Here is a 25,227-nt window from a genome sequence, read left to right as displayed (position 1 = left end):
GGAAGCGCATGCGGTTTCTACCGTTTAGGTCCTTCATATGCGGCTAGCGGGTAAGTGTTACTATAGTCACGCCCAGGTAGAATAGCCACAATTGGTCTCCCGGCCTAGAGTTTTTACCCCCAAAAAAAAAAAAAAAAAAAAAAAAAAGCTATTTGAGATGCCCAATCTCCAATTAAAAAGAAAGAATTATTGTCTACATATCTTCCTTAGAGGCTGGGCTTTTGTTTCATATATTCCAAATAGGTACAGAAAGCCTGTTACAACCGGACCCAATTATTATACCCACCGCTAGGTCCGCTACAACCGTATTCCTTTTCGGTCGCTTTTCTGCTTCTAGACTCTGAGGGCGCGTTCACTTCAAACTCCCTAAACCCTCTCTCTCTCTCTCTCTCTCTCTCTCTCTCCGAAGCTCCTAAAACCCAAAGTTTTTTGTTTGTCTTGGAATGGCAGCACCGGGGCAGTTGATTCAGCTCATTGAGTCGTTCGTCAGCTTGTCTCGCTCTCCGAGTCAGCAGGTTCACTCTCTGCCTCCTTCTGCTCCAAATTATCGACTTCCATTGTTAATTATCTTTCACTATTAAGTTCTCTAATGCCTTGTTAGTTGCCGAGAAAAATTAATGCAAATATAATGGAAAGTTTCGAATTCGAACTAATTTACATGGTTATATGTGTTAAATCAATCATAAATCTGTTAGGAAACCTCTAATTATTATTGTTATTATTAAATAAGTAGTCTTTCCTTACTAGGTTGGGATTCCTCTTCCTACCTAGGATTAGGGTTATTTTCTACTCTATAAAAGCAATGTAAGTGCCTTTAGGCTGTTCATCGAATAACAATTTCACTCAATTGGTATAAGCAATTGTTGGAGGACAGATGTTTCCGTTATATTGTTATTGGGGAAAAACCTATGATAGGTGTGTGATTATTTTGCTATACGTGACACCATATTTTTGGAATAAGATCATATTTTCTCAAATGAAAGACTTGGGTGCCTCGAGTACCTTGCTTGAAAGCACAAAACTTTACAGAATGTTCAAAAATATGGATTCGGTTATTTGGCCGTCTTGAGTTGAAAGAGGTTAGGCTGCTCACAGCTTGAGAGAGAGAGAGAGAGAAAGAGAGAGGGACGGAAGCCTATATGTGTTTTTGTGTGATTCTAGATTGTTTTATGTTAAAGTTAGATATATGATATCTACATGGGCACCATACATGTTGATGCCACCAATAATTTGGTTTGTAAGCTTTATACGTATGGTATAAGTTGGAAAAAAAAGAAGGGATGTGATCAGGCTAAAGTTGCTAAACATTTTCTCTTGTTGGTTTTTCTGAATTAGGCTGGGAAAGTTTTAATTTCACTGTGTTTAGTGTTGCTCAACACCAACTACTATTGCAATCTTTCATGATAGCTTCTTTGTTCAAAATGGACGGTTTCTGTTGATTAGTCAATTTATTGTTATCGAACTTCTATATCGGGCAAAGTTTATGTTTTGCTTTGCTGTAAGATAGGTTAAATTTATTCAGTGTATGTGCACTGCAGGCTGCTAGCTTGGACACAATTGCTTCTCTTGTGAAGAATGATGTATTAACTATGAAAGGACTGGTATGCTTCACTTGTATCATTAATTTTATTTAGTACTATAAATCCAATGCTAGTTGTTTATTTTTCTGTTTCTATTGTTCATCAATTTACGATTTTGGTTTATATTTAGGTCAGAGAGATGGAGATGTATTTGACTGCTACAGATAACGTTATTCGTGCAAGAGGTACCTTTAATTTATGTTAACATACGTTGGATTGAATGTTTTTTTTTTCGATAAAAAGGAAATTCATTAAAAGTGCATGGGGCACTATAGAAACTATACAAGATAAACACCTAGTAATCAAGAGTGAGAAAAAAGAGAGAAAAAAATCAGCATAGCTAGAGACATGGAGAAAGGCAATAGAAGAGATCCATTGAAATAGGGATTTAAAAAAACAATTATGTAGATCCAAGCTCGTTCTCTCTTGATCATTGAAGCTTCGAGCATTCCTTTCTCTCCAAATGCACCACATTAAAAAGGAAGGAATTGCGTTCCCAACAATATTGATATCATTCCGGCTGACCCTTCTATTCCAACACATCAAAAGATCTACCACCAGTCGAAACATAACCCACTCTAGCTCAAACATTTGAAATACCATGATCCACAACTCTCTCATGACATCACAATGAAGAAGAAGATGATATGTGGTTTCCCCGCTCTTTTAACCCATACAACAACAATCTATCATTATGATGTGTTGCTTGCGGAGATTATCCAAAGTGAGAATATTTCGAAGGGAAGTTGTCAAAGTAAAGAAAGCCAACCTCAAAGGAGCCTTGGTCCTCCAAATGTTCATCCAAGGGAAAGGGGAGTTAACGTTAGGAAAAAGAACCTTGTAAAAGGATTTGACCTTAAAAGGTCGTCTTTTTTAGGGTGTCCAACAAAGCCTATCATTGCCCTCCTGACCCCCACCTCCCAATCATGCACCAACCTGATGAAGTTAATGTCCCAATTAGCCGTATCATTGCTAACACTCCTAAGGTTAGCCATCATTGTGTCTGTATTCCTTGCAAGGCAAAATAATTCTGGAAAGATTACTGAGGATCTACACGCCATAAATCATGCTAGAACCTGGTACGGGAGCCATCACCCACCTCCACACTAGTAAAACCAGAGAAAACACCCTCCTCCACACTAATGTGTTTCCAAAGACTCACCCCTTAAGCTTCAGTGACCCCCTTAGTACACTATCCACCTGCTAAACTCCCATACTTATCCACAATCTGACGCCAACAAGCCTCTCTCTCTCTAGCAAACTTCTATAACCACTTACCCAATCGAGCCTGATTGAAAGTGGTCAAGCTCTTGATCCCCAGCCCTCCAAGCTGAATGTGTATTTAAATAAATCACTTTAAAGCTTGATGGCCTGTGATGGTTGGTTTTAGATATTTGCATGGAAGATTTCTTCTTCTTCTTCCTTTTTTTTTTTTTTTTTTTTTTTCCCTCTGTTTGGTTGGCTGCTGGGGGGTTGTGGGCATTGTAATTTAACCATATAATTCATATTGTTGATAAGTTTTTATTTTCCTTAAAGGAAGTGAAACCAGTGCCTGACAGTTTAATCCTTTACAGGTATCCTTCTCCTTGGGGAAGTGCTTTTGTCTCTTCCATCAAAGCCACTAGACAATACTACTATACATAGCTTGATGGAGTTCTTCACCGACAGATTGGTGTGTAGGAAGTTTGTTCTGTAGCATCATTTACATAGAAAACATTTTGATTTCTAATTTCGGATTCTGATCTTCTTGTAGTTTCGTGCTTATGACTTCCACCTCTCCTTGTTTTTGTTTTTTTTTTAATTTTTTTTTTCCTTTTAATCTCATTTCTTCACTATTTTTCTAACCTTTTCTTTTCAATTTTTTCCCTTTTAAAATCTGCCTGGCATGTGTGATTTTATAATGTGCCTGGAGCCTTGGACAGATGTTGCTCCATTCGGGTGTTTTGTTCTATTTACATATTTACATATTTTACAGACTTACTTATTTCGGTCAATATTTTTCTCAGTTCTGTAGATAAAAACATACTATTACCTCTTATCAGGAGTCAATTACAATAATATGTGTAATTAATACCCTGTGTTTCTTATTATTGAGATTGTTAAATAATTCTTAATGGAGTTCTGACATTTGTTTTTATATATAAAAAATGCTTTCTACATCTGTCATACTATGGGAACTGCTTTGTGCTCTGATCACTAGAAGTCTTGGTGTCATCTTTGGGATACAAGACCACTTTATTCATTCTCAAAGTTAGATGGTTCTCAGAAGTTTCATCGACACTTCTTGAGTTAGATAGTTCTGGGTTGTCTTTTTAATTTTTCTTCCTCTTGTTTAGATGGGTCTTCTATTTTGAAGCCTTTCTTTTAGTAAGTTGATGGCACAGGGGAAGGGCTCTTCCCAAGAGAGCAGGTTTGTGATTTTGATCCTGGTTTAGACGTTGCATCTGTTTTCATCATAGTTAACCCCAAGGGGTTGGCTCAAGTGGTGGAAGCCTTGGTCTTGAGGTATCATCCCTTCAGGGTCCAAGGTTCAACACCTCATGGGTGCAAACAATCCATTGGGACTGTATCCTTGGTGAAAAGCCAACGATTTAACCAGTTCCGTGTGAAGAAACTTCTGAGGGTGCGGTGCACGGGACCGGGGTTTACTCTGCAGAGGTGGGTCCGACGGACCCCTGCCTTGGAGAGGTTCCCTGACATAAAAAAAAATCATAGTTAATCATGTAAATAGAATGTTATATGTGTAAAGAGAGCTTGAACTTGTTCGGTCGTTTTCATATTGCTCCCCTTTTAGTATGGCATTATTTGATTGCGTCGAGGTCTTCCAATCATGATGGAAGTTTCTTTACATTTATACTTTGGAATTTGGATAGCTGCCCTCTTAACATTTTTTTTCCATTTGTGGATAGAGTTGCATATACATATCCTTTTATAATTTGGTTGTTCTTGGATCATTCTGTCTAAGGGAGTTCAAGTGGAGTCTCTTTTCCTGATTTCTTTCTTCTGTTCTTTTCTTTTTGGACACTTTGTGATAAGAGCTGTCAGTAGTACCTAATAGGCACTCATCTGAGACACAATGTAGGCCTTAACAGATCAGGATATGCCCTTAAAGAAACATAGTGCTGCATGACCAGCTTTGATCATGTTCAAGGTTATTCATTAAAAAAACAACCAAGTTCAAGCCCAAATGTCAGGCGTATCATTAGGTGTTTGTCCAGTTGAATGTTCATTTATATAATAATTAATATGTCTTCATGGGAATTTATGTTTGTTTAACTCTATTCACATAAACATCTACATGTGTATGTATATATATATGTTCTCTATTTGTAATTTTTTCCATAGGGGGGGCACCTTTCATGTTCATATGGTAGTATATAATGATTCAAGGGATAAAAAATCTGAAGACCAATTAAGTTTCTATGATGATTCCAGATTTTAGGAGATTTTCTTTCTCATATGGTACTTTTTTGGTCTTTTCTTATTTGGTTTGTTATTTCAGAGCTGTTTCTATTGGTTTAAGGCATAGGGTTTTGTCTTCAACTCATTCTGCCCTTAAGATTCTTATAGTTTAATTTTTATTTCTCTCTTAATATTTGAAATGTGAGGAATCTTTCCTCATGTGATAAACAAAGATTAATATTTGATGGTGTTTTCCCCCTTTGGATAGAGCTACAGACATTTTTCCAGACTAGGTTCGATATTTTGGTAGTTTAGAGTTGTTTCTTATCAGTTTGGAGGATAAGACCTTCCCTTCAGAATACCTCATCATCTTCTATGAATTTTGTACTGTATTGTGATATCGAAGTAAAATAGATGATACATATATATATATTTTTTTATATCAGGCAGATTGGAAAGCTTTACGTGGTGCACTTGTTGGTTGCTTGGCACTAATGAGGAGAAAAAGTACTGCTGGTATGGTGACTAGCTCTGATGCAAAAGCAGCTGCCCACTGTTTTTTACAGGACCTACAGGTGCAATCTTTAGGACAGCATGATAGGAAGGTAATTGTTTTTCTCTGTCTCAAGTAATTGTTAATGGTGACATCAAATTTCTTAAAATCTATAGCAGATATCTACCTATCCAATGCCTTAACGTCAATTTCGAAGTTTTTGACTTTACTATAATAATGTTATTGCAGCTGTGCTTTGAACTTCTGGAGTGCCTGTTGGAATGCTACCCCAGTGCAGTTGCTCCATTGGTATCATTTGCTGTCTCTTTTTTATATTCAACTTATGTTGTCCCTTTTTGTAGCATTGGTATTATTTTTGTACACGCTACTATGGAAATAGGTCTAATACTTTCTCCATTTAATTTTGGGAAATTTCCTAGGGGGTTTTCATGCAATTTCAATTAAATCCCTGACTTTTTAATTTTGATAATTAGGTCCCTAGATTTTCTTCCAGTTTTAAACAGGTCCCTCCGTCAACCTACCGTCTAATTAACTAATGATATGTCACGTTATACCAATCAATGAATATCACATGACTCTCATTTGTCATGTCATGTGCCAACTGTGCGTGCCACATGGCACAATTATCCTTCTTAATTAAATGAGCTAGAGGCAGAAGTCAAGGGCCTTTTGGTTGAGAGAGGTGGATAAAGACACTAAATTCTTTCACCGAGGGGCAAATTGCATCGAAGAAATAACTCCGTGGATTCTTTAGTTGTTAGTGGGCCTATTTCTTCTTATTCTACATAAATAAGGGAGCATATTGTACAATTCTACGATCGGCTGTATTCCGAACAGTTTAGTTGGTGACAAAATTGAATGGGCTTTCACTCCTTTTCATTGATGCATATGAGAGAAATTGGTTGGAAATAGATTTTGAGGAGAGCGAAGTGTGAGAGGTGATGAGAGATCTGAATGGTGATTAGGCCCCATACCCTAATAGATTCTCTATGGCTTTTTTCCAGAAGTGTTGGGAAGTTTTGAAAGAGGACATCGTGGAAGTTTTCAAAGAGTTTTATTGCTAAGAGAAGTTTCAGAAGAGCATTAAGCTACTTTTATATCCCATATCCCTAAGAGAGCCGATGTAGTGGATATTAAGGACTTCCATCCTATTAGTTTGGTAGGTGGTTTTTATAAAATTATTTCCAACGTTCTGGCAAGTAGATTGAAATCGGTATTGGGAAAGATTATTTTAAGTTCACAGAATGTGTTCGTCAGAGGTAGATAAATTTTGGATTTAGTTATGGTAGCTAATGAATGTTTGGACAGTAGGATTAGATCTGGAGAACTTGAAGTTTTGTGTAAATTGGATTTAGAGCATCTCCAACAGCCCATGTAAGTTAACTTTTTAGTTAAATTTAGCCATTATGTCAATTTTCCTTCCTCCAGCAGTACTTGTAAAATAGCATTTTTCTCTACAAGTTTTTACAAGTTATTGTAGCAACTTGTAAGTAATAATTTATTATATTTTTCTCTTTCTTTCTATTTTTTAATCTTTTCTCTCTCCTTCTCTCTTTCTCTCTTTTTATGGGGAAGACAAAGAAATGATAAAAAACTAATAAAATAATACTGAAAAATAATATTTAATTAGAGTAGATAGTTAAAATAGATGTTCTTATTGGAGTGTGTAGTGAAAAACTAATAGCTAAAATGAAAAAAGTTGTATTTTGAGTAGTTAAAATGAAAACTCTTGCTGGAGATGCTCTTAGAGAAGGCTTATGATAATGTTATTTAGGAGTTTTTGTTATACCTATTGAAGAGCTGTGGCTTTGGGGAGAAATGGAGAGCTTGGATAACGCATTGTATTTCTACGGTAAGGTTTTCCCTTCTTATTAATTGTTCTCCTTCTGGTTTCTTTTGCAGTTATCGTGGATTGAGACAGGGAGACCTGTCATCGCCGTTATTGTTTGTGGTTGTTATGGAGGCAGTGAGTAGAATGTTGTCTATTATAGTGGATAAGGGATTTTTATCAGGATTTTCAATGGGGTTGAGGAATAATAAAGAGTTGATAATGTCTCATCTATTGTTTGCGGATAATAATATTTTTTTTTGTGAGACAAATTGTGAACAACTCCATGATTTGTGATGTGTATTTTTATGTTTTGAAGTGGTTTCGGGGTTGAAGATTAAGTTGGCTAAATTAGAGCTAGTTCTTGTGGGACATGTGGGTGATGTAAAAGGTTTGGCTCATATTCTTGGTTGTATAGTAACATCTTTGACGATGCAGTTCCGAAAAGAAAATCTTCAATGGAATATATTTTTTACCAGGACCAATGCGTGATTGGGAGATGGATTTTGTCTCTTCTTTCTTTGAGTTGTTGTATTCTCTCAAAGTAAGGCAAGGGGGGAGAGGATAAACTTTGTTGGATCCCTTCCAAAAGGAGAATGTTCCAAGTGAGGTCTTATTATCAAGTGTTATCCATTTTTGCTAGTTCCCTTTTATTTGGAAGAGAATTTGAAGAGTTGAGGCTCCTTCGAAAGCAGAGTTCTTTGTCTGGACAGCAACATTAGGAAAAATCTTGACTTTGGATTGCTTGAGGAAGAGGAACGTCATAGTGGTGGATTGATGTTGTATGTGCAAGAAGAGTGGGGAGTCCTTTGATCACCTTTTTCTTTATTGTGAAGTTGTAAGAGAATTATGGAGTTCACTTTTCCATTTGTTTGATGTTGATTGGGTTATGCTTAGAAGGGTGAGATAAAAGCTACCATATATGATTTGAGAGTTTCTTAGCAAGTCTACTTAAGACTGAGATAAAAGCTTTTGAGTAGAGGATGAAATTTTCTTGATCAATGAAGTTGGTTAGTTTCTTGAACATGAAAAGAACCCTTTATCTTGTTTTAGTAGTTGATTCTATAACTGTGTAATTGGTGTTAGTTTCCATAGTGAACGTCAAAGTTCTGCTATGCATCTACATTGAGCCTGCAGAGTTATAGTTGTTAGTCACACATCTAGCTTGGCACTGGATTTTATATTAAGGCTGACTTCACATAAAGTCTATATGGGTTGTTGCTGGCACTGTGCAATTATTTGTTCCTCCTTGCTGCAACTTTGCTTCATGGCCTCTTCATGCAACTTGACCTTTATAATCTCTCCCTATAAACTATACACACACACAGACACATGCACAAAGTGCCACCAAACCGACTATTGGAATTATTAAAGTCGCCCTACTGGTGTCTCTTTTGTAAATGTTTCTCTTGAACGTACTTCATCCTTTTCATATTTTGATATTAATCTGGTTGTCATTTTGTTATTTAGGGTGATGAGCTTATTTATGGAATCTGTGAAGCTATTGATGCAGAAAAGGATCCTCAATGCTTAATGCTAACATTTCATATCGTTGAACTTCTGGTGCGGCTATTTCCAGATCCATCTGGTCCACTTGCAAGTTTTGTTGGGGATCTTTTCGAAATTCTGGGCTGTTACTTTCCCATTCATTTTACACATGTAAGCCAGACATATCGCCTTCAAGTTTGTTGCATCCTTTCTTATTTCTCTGCATATGATTATTTCCATTGGCCTTAGCTATTTTTTCAACAATTTCAAGCTGCAAGTGTTAATTTAAGAGTTGCACTGTCTTTCCGTGAAGAATATGTGTCTTGAATTTCTTGGAGCCCTCCCTTGAAAATGATAAGTGATGCATGTGAGCTTTATTTTTGGGTTAGTTGTCTAAACTTAGGATGTTTTCTTGTATGACCTGAAAGTCTAGGAGGTTTGATTGTTTTTAAGATTCCCTTCTGTACCTGATAAGCAATTAAATTCTAAATCACCTAGTTGAGCATGGCTATTGTGATTTGAAAGACAGTTAGAATCCTTGTTTAAGTTTTTATGTATGTAGTGGTCTACTTCTGATATGCATTTATTGAGAAAATTTCCTTCTGTCAGTTGAATCTTTAAATTGTTGCTTGATTGTAATTGATTAGTTGATCTATTTGACCTGTTCTTGACTTTAATGTTGTTCTGATCTGTAATCTATGGTTTTTTAAATAAATAAATGACCCACAGTTGCTTATACAATGCCAATTTAATTTAAGAACCTTAAAACTACCTTTTAGATGTGATTAATGATGTTATCATGTGAGATCTATTGCAGTGAAGGCTGTAATGTGATTTAACAATTATCTCTTCTGTAATCTATTTGCTTTATTTTGTTCTTGCTGGTCTATAGTGAATGCTGATCTTATGAGAGTCTTTCATAACTTACATGAGCATGAGATGCTCGAGTAGAGTTTCAATGCTACCTTTATTGTTCTCATCCCTAAGAAGATTGGACAGCTGACAGCTGGAAGTAAGGGACTTCAGATGTATCAGCCTGGCGAGGAGTGTTTATAAGATCTTCGCGAAAGTTCTTGCTAGTAGATTGAATCAAGTGTTGGGAGTGCTTATTTCAAACAGTTGGAGTGCATTTATTACGGGGAGACAAATTCTAGACTCAATTCTTATAGCCAATGAGTGCTTGGACAGCAGGCAGAGATCGGGAATTTCAGGTGTTTTGTGCAAACTAGACCTGAAAAGGCTTATGGCCATGTCAATTGGGATTCCTCTCCTACCTCTTGAGGCGTAGTGGGTTTGGTAGTAAATGGAGGAAATGGATTTCTCCTTGTATTTCTATGACTCGCTTTTCCATCTTGATCAACGGTAGCCTGCATGGCTTCTTCGGTAGTTCTCGGGGCATTCGCCAAGTGGACCCTCTCTTGCTCCTACTCTTTGTGATAGTCATGGACACTCTCAGTAGGATACTCTCTAGAGCGATGGTTGGGTTCTTTTTTTTTTTAATCAGGATTTCGAGTAGACAACCTCAACATTACCCTTTTGGAAATATCTCATATTTTGTTTGCATATACACTTATTATGTGTAATACAATCAGTGATCAATTTCATAATTCGGGTCACATTCTTCTGTGTTTTGAGGCCATTTCAAGATTGAAGGTAAATCTCCAAAAAGCTGAGTCAGTCGCCGTAGGGGAGATTCTGCATAAAGAAGAGCTGGCCGGTATTCTCAGCTGTAGCATCTCTTCTCTTCCTCTGAAATACTTGGGTCTCCCTCTTGGTGTTCCTTTTAAATTAAAAGCTATTTGGGACAGGGTGGTCGAGATAATGGAAAAAAGGTTGGCTAGTTGGAAGAAGACTTGTCTAAAGGAGGGCGTCTTACTCTCATGAAGAGTAGGTTATCTAGTCTACCTACATACTTTGTATCCCTCTTCCCCTTACCAGCATAACTAGGAGATGGGAGTGCCTTCAGAGAGATTTTCTTTGGGATGCTCTATGCAGGGAGTCCAAAATGCACCTGGTGAATTGGAAGACTATTTGCTCCCCAGTCCCTAGAGGGGGTTGGGTATAAAAAATCTCATGCTGTTCAACAAAGCCCTCCTCGGTAAATGGCCATGGAAATTCGGGCAATAGGAAAATTATTTATGGAAACAGGGGATTGTTATGAAGTAAGAGATCCAGATAGGGGGTTGGTGTTCAAAGGAAGCACGAGGACCTTATGGGGGAGGAACATTACAAACGGTTGGGGATCTTTTTCCAATTTTGTATCCTACAAGGTTGGGGATGGTTCTCACATTTGCTTATGGCATGATGTGTGGTGCAGAGAAGAGGTTTTAAGTTCTTTTTTAGAATTTTATTCTATAGCCGGTAACAAAGAGTTATTTCTTGCTTTTATTTTACTTATCAAAAAAAAAAAAAAAAAAAAACATAGAGGCCTTAGTGTTAGACTACTCGGATCTCTCCAGTTCTCTTATCCATTGGAATCTGAGCTTCATTATAGCAACCCATGATTGGGAACTAGAATCTCTCGACTCCTTTCACTTCTCGAAAACTCATCCAGAAGAAGTGGATAGTATGTTGTGGACTAGCAGCCACTGTTTCGCGGTGAAGAGCTATTATAAAATGTTACAGTCAAGTGAGCATTGTTCTTTATCTTGGAAAAGTATTTGGAAGGTAAAGACCCTTCCTCGCATTGCTTTTTTCTTATGGACAACAACAAATCCTCACGGTTGATAACCTTAGAAGGAGGTGTTTCTCTCTAGCTAACTGGTGTTGCCTATGCAAAAAAAAATGAGGAGACTATTAATCACCTTTTCATCCATTGCGGGTGTACTACTGATTTCTGGCACTTTGTTCTTAACTTATTCGGGGTTTCTTGGGTGATGCCTAGTAACATCCCAAAGCTTCTTCATTACTGGAAATTTCAAGGGCAGGGACACCCCTAAGAGGCAATCTGGAAAGTCATTCATGCTTTCCTAATGTGAAGCATTTGGAGAAAAAGGAATCCCTCTTTGCGGAATGCGAGTCTAATGTGCTTTCTAAAAAATCCTCTTTTCTGAGACCTCTTTTGGATTGGTTTATTGTACATGTTCCTAATTTTTCCTTAATGGATCTGGTAGATTTGATTAATTTTTTAGATTGTAGAAGCCTATAGGGTGTTCAGCTCTCATGTATACCCTTCGTGTATGAGGGCTTTGCCCTTTTCTTTCAATAAAATAATTATTCATAAAAAAAAAAAAGATCTATCAGTATTTTCTTATGCCTTTATGACTGGTCGAACAAGTGAAAACTAGAATTCATATGGTGGGGATTCTTAAAGATATTCAGAAAAATTAGAAACTAATGGTTTTCTCTTCTAATGCCCACACCAGAATGTAAGAGCATTTAAGGACTTAAGCTGCCAACATTGAGGTGGGAGATGGGCATAAGATCTGGTTTTGGCACGACATGTGGGCAGGAGATTTGACCTTGAAGGAAGCCTTCCCGGAGTTGTTTAGCATATCTTGCTCTAAGGAGGCCTCACTGAATGCAGTTTTCGAATGGCACCTATCAGTGGATTGTTAAATTCATCATAGCCATGCATGATTGGGAGATGGAGTTGGTTACCTCATTCCTTGACTTCTTGTACTCTATTGGACTGAGATGAGGAGGCAAGGATAAGATTTGTTGAACCCCTCCAAAAGGCAGATATTTGAAGTTCGATCTTTTTAGGTGCTTAGTCCTCCCAGTGGCTATTCTTTCCCTTGGAAGAGAACTTGGAGAAGCAAGGCACCTTCAAGGGTGGCTTTCTTTGTTTGGACAATAGTGTTAGTGAGAATATTGATCCTGGATAATCTAAGAAAAAGGAAATTCATAGTAATGGATTAGTGTTGCATGTGTAAGAAGAATGAGGAATCCATTGATTATACGTTGTTCCATTGCGAAGTGGCTAGATACTTGTGCACTCCGATTTTTCATCTTTTTGGGATTGAGTGGGTAATGCTCCAACAGGTGGTGGAGTTATTGGCGAGTTGGAGAGGTCGGTTTCATTGTCATCGCAATTTAGAAGCCTGCCAGGATCCCTCCCCCCCCCTTCCCTCCCTCCCTCTCTTTGTATGATGTGGTACATTTGGAGAGAACGCAACTCCCGAAACTTTGAAGATTGCATGAGAACAGTCAGAGTTAAAAGATTTTATGTTCAAAACCCTCTATGGGTGGATGAATGCTACAAGTAGTTCTCGCTTTTCTAATTTTCTAGGATTTTTGGATTTGTGTTCTTTCTTCTTCCTCAAAGCCGGTGTTTCTCGCGTATACTTTTTGTGTACTTGGGTTGCACTCCTTTGCACTTTCTAATAAGATTGAATTACTTATACATATATGCACACGCACAAACACATTCAGCGTAGTCTATCTTCCTCGACTTAGTCAAACTTATTTTCACATGAATCCCCTTTTTCTCATTTAACATAATTTTGTGTGAATTAAGATGTTTAATAAAATAAAATCTACATAAGTTAGAATGCAAGGCTGTGATTTGACTAATTTGGATCTTAAAGTTTCATATTTAAGTATTCCTGCATCCTTGCCCCTTCAACGCCCCCACAACACTTTCTCAAGCTCATACATGTAATAGAAAGTAACCTCCTCAATGATGATTAGAGAAATTAGATATCTTGTCAAATAAAGTTAATTGTATTAGCATGATTTATTTCAACATATCTTGATTAGGATTATATTACATCTTGTATAAATCTGGTTGTTATTAAAGTACTGTGGTGACACTTCACTGTATACTTTCAAACAAGAATAGTTGGTACGGGTGACATTCACAGTAATTGTAAAGGTTGCTTTACTTTGACTTTTGGCTGGGTTGAAGTTATTTCAAATTTGAATTAATTTTTCTGTGAAAAAAATTATAAACTGAAACATCAATTTGAATTATAAAAAATGGTTTTTTTCTTCCTTTGTGTTAATCTTAAGATTGCTGTTTGACCTGCGGACATCACATTTTTGGGTTGCTGACAAACATTACCTGTGCATGCTTGATGTTCTGTGAGACTACATACTTGATGAGAGAAGATACTGTTGATGCTTTGAGCTATTAGTTGTGAAGAATTGTGAGGGATAACTTTTATATATGATATTGTAAATGATGATGTAGCTCAATGGAAGTATTTGAGCTTTCTTGCGACACTCCATCACAGTTGATCTGGGTGTATACATGGACTCAGAATATAGACTCCTTGATTTCTAATATTTCTATCTGGTGGTTTATATTAATTTGCATGCTCTTTCCTGTCACAGCCAAAAGGTGAAGATCTTGATATCAAAAGGGACGACCTTGCAAGGGCACTAATGGTATGTGGTGCCTACATTGAGACTTTTGGGAGTTCATTGTACACAATCTTATGCCTGAATTGATCTGTGCCATGATACTTTTTTGCAATGTAGCATTCCATGGTGATTTCTTCTAAAACGCCTTTTTCCCCTATTATTTTTGGTACAACTTCCGTACAAGGTTTGTTGGAAACTTAAACCTGAAGGTCTGATTGATTTCTACTAATGGTTTATGCATATACCCACTTCATTAATCTTTAGGGCGTATGATTTGCCTCACCAGTTTTTGAGGCTCTAGCTAGATGTGATTAAATAACAAAAAAAAAAAAAAAACTGTGAATTGATTGATAAAGCTAGTCATCAAACTGTTTTAGTTTAGGGTTTTTGGTATAGGATTTTATTTTTTATATATATATGAGAAGTAAATCGTTTAACTACCTTGCCCATTATTTTTTCTCCTCCTTTGGAAGGCATTATGAACCTGGGTTTTTGTATCTAATACAACATTTTTTATAGAAATCATTTTTTTTTTTTAATAAGTAATCGTCAAATATCATTAAAAGTGTAAAGCGCCCCTAAATACATAGGAAGTATACAAAAAGAAATACCTAAGTAGAAATAATAAAAAGAACAAGAAAATCACTATAACTAATTGTCAAATGAGACACATATACAGCTGTCCACTGATACAATGTTTTGAAGAATAAGGATTTAATCTCCTCCAAAGTCCTCTCCTGTCCTCAAAACTTATGTCATTCTTTTCCCTCCATAAACACCAGAAAATGCACATAAGCACCTTCTTTCACAATGAATAAGATGGCCCACAAACTCCCCATTTCTCTTACGCATGCAACATATGTCCACGACAATAATGTGCCGCTTTTTGAGGTTATTCATGGTAAGGATCTTACCTAGAGCTGCTGACCATGCAAAAAAGGCCACCGCTCTCAAAGGAGCCTTAGTCCACCACACACTCTTCCAAGAGAAACGGCAACCTTCACTACAACTCAAGGAGAAATAGAAGGAATTAACCTTAAACAACCCTCTTTTATACAAATCATTTAACCAATTTTCTCTGATTTTCACTCAAGGTTGAAAATGTAGTAGAGGAAGGCAGTGTGTGCTTGGTGTGTGTATGTGTGTAACATAAGCTTCCTTTTTGCATTCCTTCATTGCTTGATGTTGCTGTTCCACTATGGGAAGCTTCTAACTTAGATGGCCACATAAGTATGTGCTTATTATCTGGAAGTGGACTGTGCATTAAATAGGTTTCATGGAAATACAAGAAGTGGTTAGTAATGCAAAAGAAAAAAGAAAAGACATTATTGAAAAGATGGTTGTTGAATCTAAAAGTAAAACAACCATGGCTTGTCAGTTGTCTGCTTATTTAATTACGACTCAGCTGGACTCCCATTCAATAAGCCTTTATCCCTACTATGTGGGTTTGGTACTCCAATTCTCTAACTAGAACAATATGTCAATAGGCTTTGCTCAGTCCTTTAGTTATGATGTTTTTTGTCGCCATCTATGCCCATTCCTTTTTGGCCTCTTTTCCCTGTGATGCATTTGACTTGAAAATATCACTCATCTGTACTGGTACACTCCTTGGCCTTCTTGCTTATTCACGAACTGGTTTCCCTCATCTTGCCCCAGTTGCTGCGACTGCAATCTTTTCATTGATCAGGGGGAGAAGGTTTTTGCTGGCTGTCCACCTACCTATTGCAATAATCCTTTATCCAGGCTAGAGTACGGCAATGTAAATAGCCAAGACATTTACCCTGGCATAGGCAGAGTTATTTGAAGAGTTAATAGTATTAACTTGGTTAAGTGATAAGAGTGAGTAGTATGTATATGCATAATGTTATTTCCTATAATTTTAATTTTCTGAGTAAAGTTAATGCACATACCTAGGTGCATTTAATATGATGTATGACTCTTAAAATGGTTGGCAAAAAACTTCATTGTAGTTATCATTGATTTTGTATGTAGAAACTGTAACTATTGTTCAAGATTGATATTTTACTTGCATGGTATTGAGCATGAATTGTTTGTATCTTATTATTCTGCAGTCAGCTTTGTCCTCCACTCCTCTTTTTGAGCCATTTGCAATTCCATTGCTTCTTGAAAAACTTTCTTCTTCTCTGCCGTTCGCAAAGGTTGGTGCCAATTCAATGTAGTTTTACTTTCTGTGGTTGCTTGTAATGCAGCAATATTTACTATTATGCTTTAAAATCTGCTGAGCCCCTATCTTTTGCTCTCGCAGGTCGATTCCCTGATGTATCTCAACAGTTGCACGTTGAAGTATGGAGCAGAAAGAATGGAAAAACATGCTGAAGCTATATGGTTATCAATTAAAGATGCAATATATACTTCACTACAAGGGCCTGCTTTATCCTCTACTTCAGAATATCTAGACAGTCTTGGCTTTCAGGAGAATGAAATTGCCAGAGAAGCTTTAGCACTTCTGCAGCAGGTTATTATGCAAAATAATGGTTTGTTTTTAGGTTTGATTATTAAAGATGAAGACGTAAATATGATTTTGAACACTGTTACTCATTACGAGAGATATAACGATATTCCCTCGCAAGGCAAGCTGAAATTACATGCAGTTGGTTGTATCCTTTCTATTTCTACAAAGAGTTCCATTACTTCCTGCAATAGAGTGTTTGAAAGTTTCTTCCCCCGCTTGATGGAAATTCTAGGGCTCTCTGTAAGAAATTCATCCGGCGTTCACTCACCAAATGACAATCATTTACTCTCCAAAAGACTAAATTTTGGGGTTCTTTATCTCTGTGTTGAACTTCTTTCAGCATACAGAGATTTGATTGCGGGCTCCAAGGAAATTGCATCTCAATATGTTTCTGCATTCGAGACATGTTACTGCATGCTTCAGAGCTATTCAACTTCATTAACTAAGGCCTTTTGCTCTACCTTGGCGACAACTCCTCATGATGCACATATTCATTTTGGAGGTTAGTGCTTGTCTTGCAATATCTTAGCATTATATAGATTTTTACTCCTACCGTGTATTGTTGTTTTCCTTCCATAACTGCAACAATACTATGCCTTTTTTTATTCGAGAATGCAATATCATGAATAATACTAATTACAACATGTTCTCATGTGCGAAATCAGTCGCTATGAAAGTTTTTCTGGTCGACTTTATCTTTTTTCCTTATTCTGATTTCATTATTTTTTTCTTTGAATTAGTGACCACTGGTCAAATTTGTTGATTTTATAAAGAATAAAGTACTTGTAAATCCTGACTCTATTGATTTTTTTGTCTTGGATTTATGCAGTGAAGGGTTTGCAGATTCTGGCTACTTTCCCAGGAGATGTTTCTCCAATACCGATATCTGAGTTTGAGAAAATTTTGATCACATTCATGTCAATTATCTCAGTGAATTTCAGTGAGACATTAAAATGGAAATTGGCATTGAAGGCGTTGGTGAACATTGGTTCATTTATTGATAGATATCATGAGTCTGAGAAGGTTTCAAGCTATATGGGTTTAGTAGTTGAAAAGATTGTTTCCCTGGTGTCTCTTGATGATCTTACCATGCCTTTTCCACTCAAACTGGAAGCAATATCTGGCATTGGCACAAGTGGGCTGAATTATATGCTGAACATTGTCCAAGGATTGGAAGAAGCTATATATGCCAATATATCTGAGGTTTATGTACGTATATCATTTGACTCCTCCATTTTAGGATTTGATAGACTAAAGAAGCTAGGTCATGGTGTGTCCTGTGTAAAAAGTTGGTCCTTTTGCATCTTTGTGGCTCCTTTTGTGGCGTCAATTTATTTGAACATGTGTTTATTTAGCCTACATATGTGATTTGAATCCTGTGAGCAAAATCAATTGTCTGTGTCTACACAAACTTCAGGGCTGAGAGCATTTCATGATTTTTTTGGTGTTGGTTGCATTTCATTTCTTTCTTGCTTAAGCAAAATTTTAAATTCATCTAATGGCACTTCAACTTTGCATTGTGTTCGTTTAGGTCCATGGAAATTTGAAGTCAGCTGAAATCACAGTTCGGCTTTTGGAATGCTACTCTAATAAGGTGCTTCCATGGTATACATTTCTATTCTGAATGGTTTCTTTCATTATTTTGTACTTCTGCTTTGCTAATGGGCATTGAGTGGATTTGAAGTTTATATTGAAACATACGATATGGTTACTATATATGTTTAGGTCATCTTTATTTTTTATTTTTTTCTTTGAGAAGATAGGATTTGACCCATCCCTCCTCTCCTAAAATACCAAACACTAGCACTGCCAGGAAGATCTCACCTCACTTCTACCTTTTATCTGCAGTTCAGATATATTTATATTCACAAACAAATATATTCCTTTCTAAATAGTTCTGTATTGAATTCATGAATGTCTTCAATCATAAACCCTTAAGCGAAAGTAGGGAAGATGGGAGGAAAGGTTATATCACTATGTTCCTATATTGCTATTGGAAGTGTTCCCATTTTAATGTCCCTCCACCCCCTTTTTTGGTGCCACTCAATGTGATTTCCTGCTGATGACATCAAACTTTTTGTTGGAACGGTCGCAGGATCCATGACAATGGAGGTAATGAGGGAGTGTTGCTGCGATTTCCTGTTAATATTTGGAACCAAATTGAAAGTTCTGTTGATTTTAGTGTTCAAGTTCAAGAAAAGGTAAGTGCAGCTGCTATTTTTTTTTATGATCTTTATTACCATTTCTAATTATGACGTTTGATGTGCTGAAATCTCTGAGTACGTTTGTCATTGCTGGTCAGGCTTCACTGATTACTAATGAATAATTATACACATTTCTGTTCTGAGAAGTGGCACTGATATATTTTATTTCTTCTTTAGGAGCTTCTTGATGCAATGATGACTGCAATGAGGCATGCTGTTGCGTTTTGTACAGAAGAAAGCCAGAACAAAATAATTCAAAAAGCTTACAGCATACTTTCACTAAGCACTTCTTTTCCTCTAAAGGAATTCACATCTCTCACCATTCCATTCCAACTGGATTGGCGACAGCTCACTCAGAGGATTGACAATTTGTCCCATAGAGATGAATGGATTCTTTTGCTATTTGCATCTGTAGTTATAGCAGTTCGTCCCCAAACGCACATTCCAAATGTAAAAGGAATCTTGTATTTGTTTATGACAACTCTTCTCAAGGGTTATCTTCCGGCAGGTCAGGCATTGGGTTCCATGGTTAACAAAATGGGTACAAAATCCAGTGGATCAGAGATTTCAAGTGACTGTACCTTGGAAGAAGCACTAGATATCATTTTTCAAATGAAACTATGGAACCAGATACATAGTTTATGCAGTGGAATGACGAATGGAAGTGAAATGGGTGATACTGATTTATGCCCAAGTGTTGCGAACAATAGGTTGCACCAGATACATGCCATTGCTGGACTATCATGGATTGGAAAAGGTTTGCTTCTGCGTGGTCATGAAAAAATTAGAGATGTAACAAAGATTTTTCTGGATTTTTTACCGTCAAATAATAGAATGGATGCCTTGCCATTAAAGCATCATTCACTGGAGAACAGTGTTCAGCACGATTTGCATCCCTCCGTGATGAAAAGTGCGGCAGATGCATTTCGTATTCTTATGAGTGATTCTGAAGTTTGTTTGAATCGAGAGTTTCATGCAATAATACGGCCACTCTATAAGCAACGTTTTTTCTCTACCATGATGCCTATTTTGCAACATTTGATAATGAAAAATGATTCATCATTTACCAGGTACAGACACTATTCAGTCTCAGTACTAATTGCACTTGGCTTGTGTTGGTGTCATCAGATGCTGTGTAGCTGTTTTGTGTAATTGTGCACTGTTCATCTTGTACAATTGTAATGTTGATTTAATGATTGTTGCTCAGTTTCTAGAACAAATCGAAACGTCTGCTCTATTCACGTAGTTTTAACTTTTCTTTGTCATCCAGTCCTAACATCTGTTGCCTTTGTTATGGTATGTCATCATATTTCCAATGCCAATAAGCACTTAGGTCATTGCAAACTTGCAGTTTTCTACATATCAGAAAGATTGGTTTGCATTTCTACATTCAGAACTATATCCTGAAAGCTTAAGTAACTCTGTGTTCAGTGTTAACACTTTTCTTTACATCAGAGTAATTTATGTTTTACTTGAGACATATTGTAGACATTCCTTTTCCCTGCATATTCTTAAGTGCTCTTTAATTTCAGATCTATGCTGTATCGGGCATTTGCACATATTATATCTGATACTCCGTTAATTGCTATTTTAAGCGAAGCCAAGGTTAGCGTCAAACATCTCAATACTTTCAATGATTATGATGTCCTTTTATATATCTTAATTACATCGAGCAACTAGTTATTAAAAGATGCCATACAAATTTTGCAGCTCTTACCTATTCTTCTGGATTGCTTATCCATGTTGAACAAGGATATTCAGGACAAACATTCATTGTACAGACTCCTGCTAGTCTTATCTGGGATATTGACAGATAAAAATGGTAATGCTAAATGTATGCTTGTATTTTTCTTCTTTCAGAGTGAATCAGCTTTGCGCCTACTTGTGTGTTTAGCACATTGTTTCATTTTTGTGCAAATTCCCTTTAATCCCTAAGGATTTTTAATTTTGTGCAAAAGAAAATAGAGGGAAGAGATCTCTTAGGTACCAAAATAGCTATAAAAGAGAGTTCTGTACAAAAAGTGGAACTTTAACTTAATTTTCAAGGTCTTTATCCATGACAGCATGTATTCTTATGGAGCAATTCTCATATGTGCTCTCAATTGTTAGCCATGATAAGTTGCAGGCATATCCCCATTGTTATGTTAAATATGAACTACTATATTATGGCTCTCTTGCCCATTAAGACTTCCCTAACTTAGGGCATGTTTGGGTGTGCGTTTGAGAGGTCTAAAAGTGCGTTTAACACTCAAAAAGTCCGTTTGAATAAAAAAGTACCAATTTGGTAAACTAATTAAAAGTGCTTTTAAGGGTCCAAAAATGGCAAAAAACGCTTTTTGACTTAAAATCTCTATTTCTCAAACACAATCCCAAACATGCTCTTAATAAAAGATTTTGCAGCTTTTGTGGTCATTACCCAAATAAGATTTTACAATGGCGTATTTCTCGTTGTGGGGCTCTAAGATTGATTTGCTGTTGCTCTTTTGAGATTTGGGGTCTAGACTTAGGGTTGATTCTTGTTTGAGAGAATGTTTTTCTTTTGATGTTTTTCTTTTTTCCTGCCTTTATTTTTCATTTTTTATTCTCCAAATGTAAGTTGCAATTTTTAGGCTTGGACTCCAACAGGTTATTGAAGTTTTTTATCATATTTTTCTGATTGTGCAGCCCCAGCTCGACCATGGTTTGACTCTGTAGGTTTTGTTCTGTTTTGATATCAATTGAAAATTGATGTCGCATATAGAAAGTACAAACTTCTGTAGGAACGTTGAAGGTGTGAAGATTAGCGATAACAGATGAAAAGGCAACAAATGTGTGAAAAGCAAACGAATTAGGCTAGGATAGAAATTCCTTTTGTAGTTCTCTAATTGGATATGGAATCTGGTTAAATTAAGTTCACTAGAAATCTAGGGAAAAGAGTATTGTGGAGGCATTGACATATCAAGAGCTGCTATATAGTCCATTTGTAACCAGTTGGCTCTTAATATGGAAATAATGTTTCCATCACTACTACAAACGCTGTAGATTCCTTGCACGATGGTGCTAAGCAATCTCTTTATTTTCTTCACTAAATAGATCTAAGGAAACATTTACCTTTCTGTTTATGTTTTCCTTTTCCTTTTTTTCCTTTTGCCTTGGGGTTTCTTATGCTTGTTTCCTCTGCAGAAGGGTTGTTCTTCTCCAGCACTTTTATAATATAATTTATACTCATCCGGAAAAATGTGAAAATAAAGAAAGAAAACCTAATCGGTGCAGAGTTGGTCATTTTCTCACCAAGGCATAATCTTTTGCTTTTCACTGGGAAAGAAATGTAAATGATCTATGATGGCCTTGGACAGAAATATGATTCTTATGTGAAATGCAATATTATTTCTCTTCGATTAGATGATTACTTTAAACTTAGTAGATTATGATCTGCATTTTACGAAGATTTTTTACCCAGTTCTAGTAGTATTGATCTATTTTCTTTTTGTGCTTGTAGGGCAAAAAGCTGCCATTGAGAATGCTCGTCTTGTCGTTAATTGCCTCACAGGACTTATTGCCTATCCTCATAAGATGGTACTCAATTTTTCTTCAAAAGCAAAACAAATTTACTTTGTTGCTGGCTAATGCCCTGGAGATCATTGTTAGATATAAATTAATTAGGAGGAATAACTCCATTGAAAGTTGGAGGTTAATGATACAATTTCTTTGAATCAATCTAAGATTAGAGGTCACATTGTGCAGTTCTACGATAACATGTTTACTGAATGACACAGTTGGAGGCCTAGTTTGGATATAATTTTGATTCCACTGGGGAGCACGAGTATATTTGGATTCTTGCTTGTGTTCTGATTCCAATTTTGGATGCAAAATGCAAGCAGCAATCTTCAAATGCTGCCTGGGATCAACTTATAGGGAGATCTTTTTTTTTTTTTTAGTTTTTGTTGCTAAACGTGAGCCGAATAACTATTTCACATATATCTTGATCGGTGATAGGCTAATCATAATTGTTAAATAATGATTTGTATCATGAATTGATATTCAATTTTTCTGTACCACATATCTTATCATAGTGTATCATAAGATATTTGAATATGTTTTTTGTGGGCTCGTAGGTTTTCCTGTGTATACTTCTTGTGTACTTAAGGGCGCCTTACGCGTTTTGATATATACTACATTACTTATATATGTAGTAAAAAAAAAAAAAAAAGATATTCAAACATGTTGAAAAATAAATAAAATTTATATATGTAGTATAAATATACTATTGAAAAGGAAGTGTAAAATAGAATATTGCTGTGTTTCAATTTTCTTGATCCTTTTTGCGAGAAACAAACATCCTCAAGATTATTGTTAATTGATGATTCATTTAGATAACAACATCCTAATATTCATTTGAATAATATCTTCATCTAATTTTTAGTGTTTTTGCTCTTTTGCTTCTTATTTATTCATGTATTTGTTTATTTTGCTATTTATCCTCCATTTTCAATCAAATAATTAGATAAAATATTAATTTTATAATTTTATAACTATAAAAATGTTTTAAAGGAAACTAAAAAAAAAAATTAAAAATACAAAAAATTATATGGAATTGATGCAGATCAATATTAGGTATTGAATCATAAGATACATGTATTTGTTATGCGATACATTTACATTTAAGATACTTTTATAAGATATGTATCATAATGGTTGAAAAGATAAATTGTATTATAAGAATGCATTTGTATTGTAAGATACTAACTAATTGAACTTTCTTTTAAAGGAGCATGATTAGGTTACTTCTTCAACTGATGAATTTAGAAATGAATCCATATGTTATTAGTTACTAAAATTTTATGGTTTTTTTTTTTTTTTTTTTTGGTTATAGCTGTGCATACAAGGGTTTATAATATATTCATAATAGAGCCAAATTGAATTATTGGGGATTTCTTTTTCTTTTTTATGTGCTCAGCTTGTACGGGAGACAGCAATTCAGTGTCTGGTCGCCATGTCTGAGCTTCCCCATGCAAGGATCTATCCCATGAGAATACAGGTCAGTAAAACTTAGCATAAGAGCCAGTTGCTATTATCCAGGAGAATCATTCCATGGACATATACAATAATATGCTTCACTGGAGCACCTTTCCACCAACATATCTTTCAATCCTTTCCCTTTTTCCATTTAATTCTTTAACAAGAAGTGCATTTCCATCAACTTTTCATCAAAACTCTGTATGAATCATTTTCAGGTACTCCGGGCTATATCAAAGGCTCTTGATGACCCTAAGAGTGCAGTTCGTCGGGAAGCTGTCAGATGCCGACAGGCATGGTTAGTGTTCTTAGATCTATACTCTGCTTAGTTTTAAGACAAACACACACACACACACAAGTGGGCATGTATTTGGGGGGGAGGGGGCGCTGTGGTGGGGATTTTTGTGTTTATTTTAATTGATTTATGTTGATCATCTATTAGGGCATCACTTGCATAAGGAAGTCTTCATTTCTGAATGACGCAGCAGAGTTTTTCTGAGGCTGGTTGGACAGATTGGTGACTTGTTTTTGTTCTATTTCATGTCTAATCAGCATGGCGTATGAAATATTAGGTTTAGGACAGAATTGGTAGATATAGTATCTGTAGATATCCGAGATGGACAAGACTTTTTGTTGTTAATAAGAAATTGATGCGAGCAATTTAATTTTCAATAGAAAGTTGGCAACATCCATTGCGCCATTTCTCTTTTCAAACCAGTAGGAACCATGTTCCGATAAATTAGCAAAACTTGATTACTGTGAGAAGAGGCTACGTTTCTTAATACATCTTAGAAAACAGTATGGCATCATGATTTCCAAAATAACAGACCTAGAAGGGAAGTTATGAAGGTTTTGCAAGTGGATTTTAAATGATGAGAACCTGTTCTAAAGCATGAATGCAGGCTTCTGTTGTAAATGTGAGGAGGGGACAACGAAAAGGTTGTTTCCCGAATTTGTTTCGCTTTTCTCCATTGTAGCTAGAGCTAGTAATTTTTAATACAATCCACGAATTTGAAACTAGCCCAACACAAAATTACTAGGTTAGGGTTTAAAAGTTTGACCCGTTTAATTAAATTGATTGAATTAAAATTGACCTATATAGTCTTATACTAATGTCAAGACACGATTTGAGTCTTAACATGTGAACACGAATTGTCATTCTTAATTGTAAGCTCCCAATTTGATAGGCTGTAAAAAGGAAAAAAAATAAAAATAAAAATTATATAGATTAAATATGATATACACTAACATCGGGTTTTTTCTTACGGTGAAACACTTGTCTACAAAAAAACTTAATAGTGACAGTGAGCATGATACCAAGTAAAATAGGGCCAAAATGGGGCCCAATTTGACCCTATTTTTAAATTTTTTTTAGCCATATTCTTAATTTTTTTTGGGCCATATCCATTAAGTTTTTTTTTATTATTATTTTTTTT

The 25,227-nt window shown here is 36.0% G+C and overlaps 1 protein-coding gene across 2 annotated transcripts; it reads left to right on the top strand.

The window, feature by feature from the left end:
* The first annotated feature begins 309 nt into the window (after positions 1-309).
* On the top strand, positions 310-24,483 carry MET18 (ARM repeat superfamily protein). Of its 2 annotated transcripts, none has more exons than XM_088517753.1 (20): positions 310-515; positions 1,539-1,601; positions 1,711-1,765; positions 3,155-3,252; positions 5,429-5,587; positions 5,725-5,784; positions 8,795-8,983; positions 14,090-14,143; positions 16,192-16,278; positions 16,386-17,094; positions 17,422-17,801; positions 18,124-18,197; positions 18,688-18,793; positions 18,974-19,866; positions 20,329-20,401; positions 20,507-20,618; positions 22,275-22,351; positions 23,733-23,813; positions 24,010-24,084; positions 24,234-24,483. In XM_088517753.1, the coding sequence occupies exons 1-20, from the start codon at positions 444-446 to the stop codon at positions 24,288-24,290; spliced, it is 3,474 nt and encodes a 1,157-aa protein (XP_088373879.1). In that variant the 5' UTR covers positions 310-443; the 3' UTR covers positions 24,291-24,483. The 2 variants fall into 2 exon arrangements, with proteins under 2 accessions (XP_088373879.1, XP_059456370.2); XM_059600387.2 differs by having other exon boundaries at positions 24,010-24,089.
* Positions 24,484-25,227: the final 744 nt, after the last annotated feature.

This window comes from Corylus avellana, chromosome 6 (assembly GCF_965113065.1).
Source record: "Corylus avellana chromosome 6, dhCorAvel1.hap1.2, whole genome shotgun sequence".
In the NCBI taxonomy this organism is placed as follows: Eukaryota; Viridiplantae; Streptophyta; class Magnoliopsida; order Fagales; family Betulaceae; genus Corylus; species Corylus avellana.
Note: the sequence above shows the minus strand (reverse complement) of the source record. Positions and strands in the feature narration are given on the sequence as shown.

What these genes read in the sequence shown, in the direction of transcription:
- MET18 (XM_088517753.1), top strand. Translation starts at nt 444, where the DNA reads ATGGCAGCACCGGGGCAGTTGATTCAGCTCATTGAGTCGTTCGTCAGC. An exon ending in CCAATATATCTGAGGTTTAT is followed by an intron (nt 17,802 to 18,123) that starts GTACGTATATCA and finishes GTGTTCGTTTAG; the next exon opens with GTCCATGGAAATTTGAAGTC. An exon ending in GTGTTCAAGTTCAAGAAAAG is followed by an intron (nt 18,794 to 18,973) that starts GTAAGTGCAGCT and finishes TTTCTTCTTTAG; the next exon opens with GAGCTTCTTGATGCAATGAT.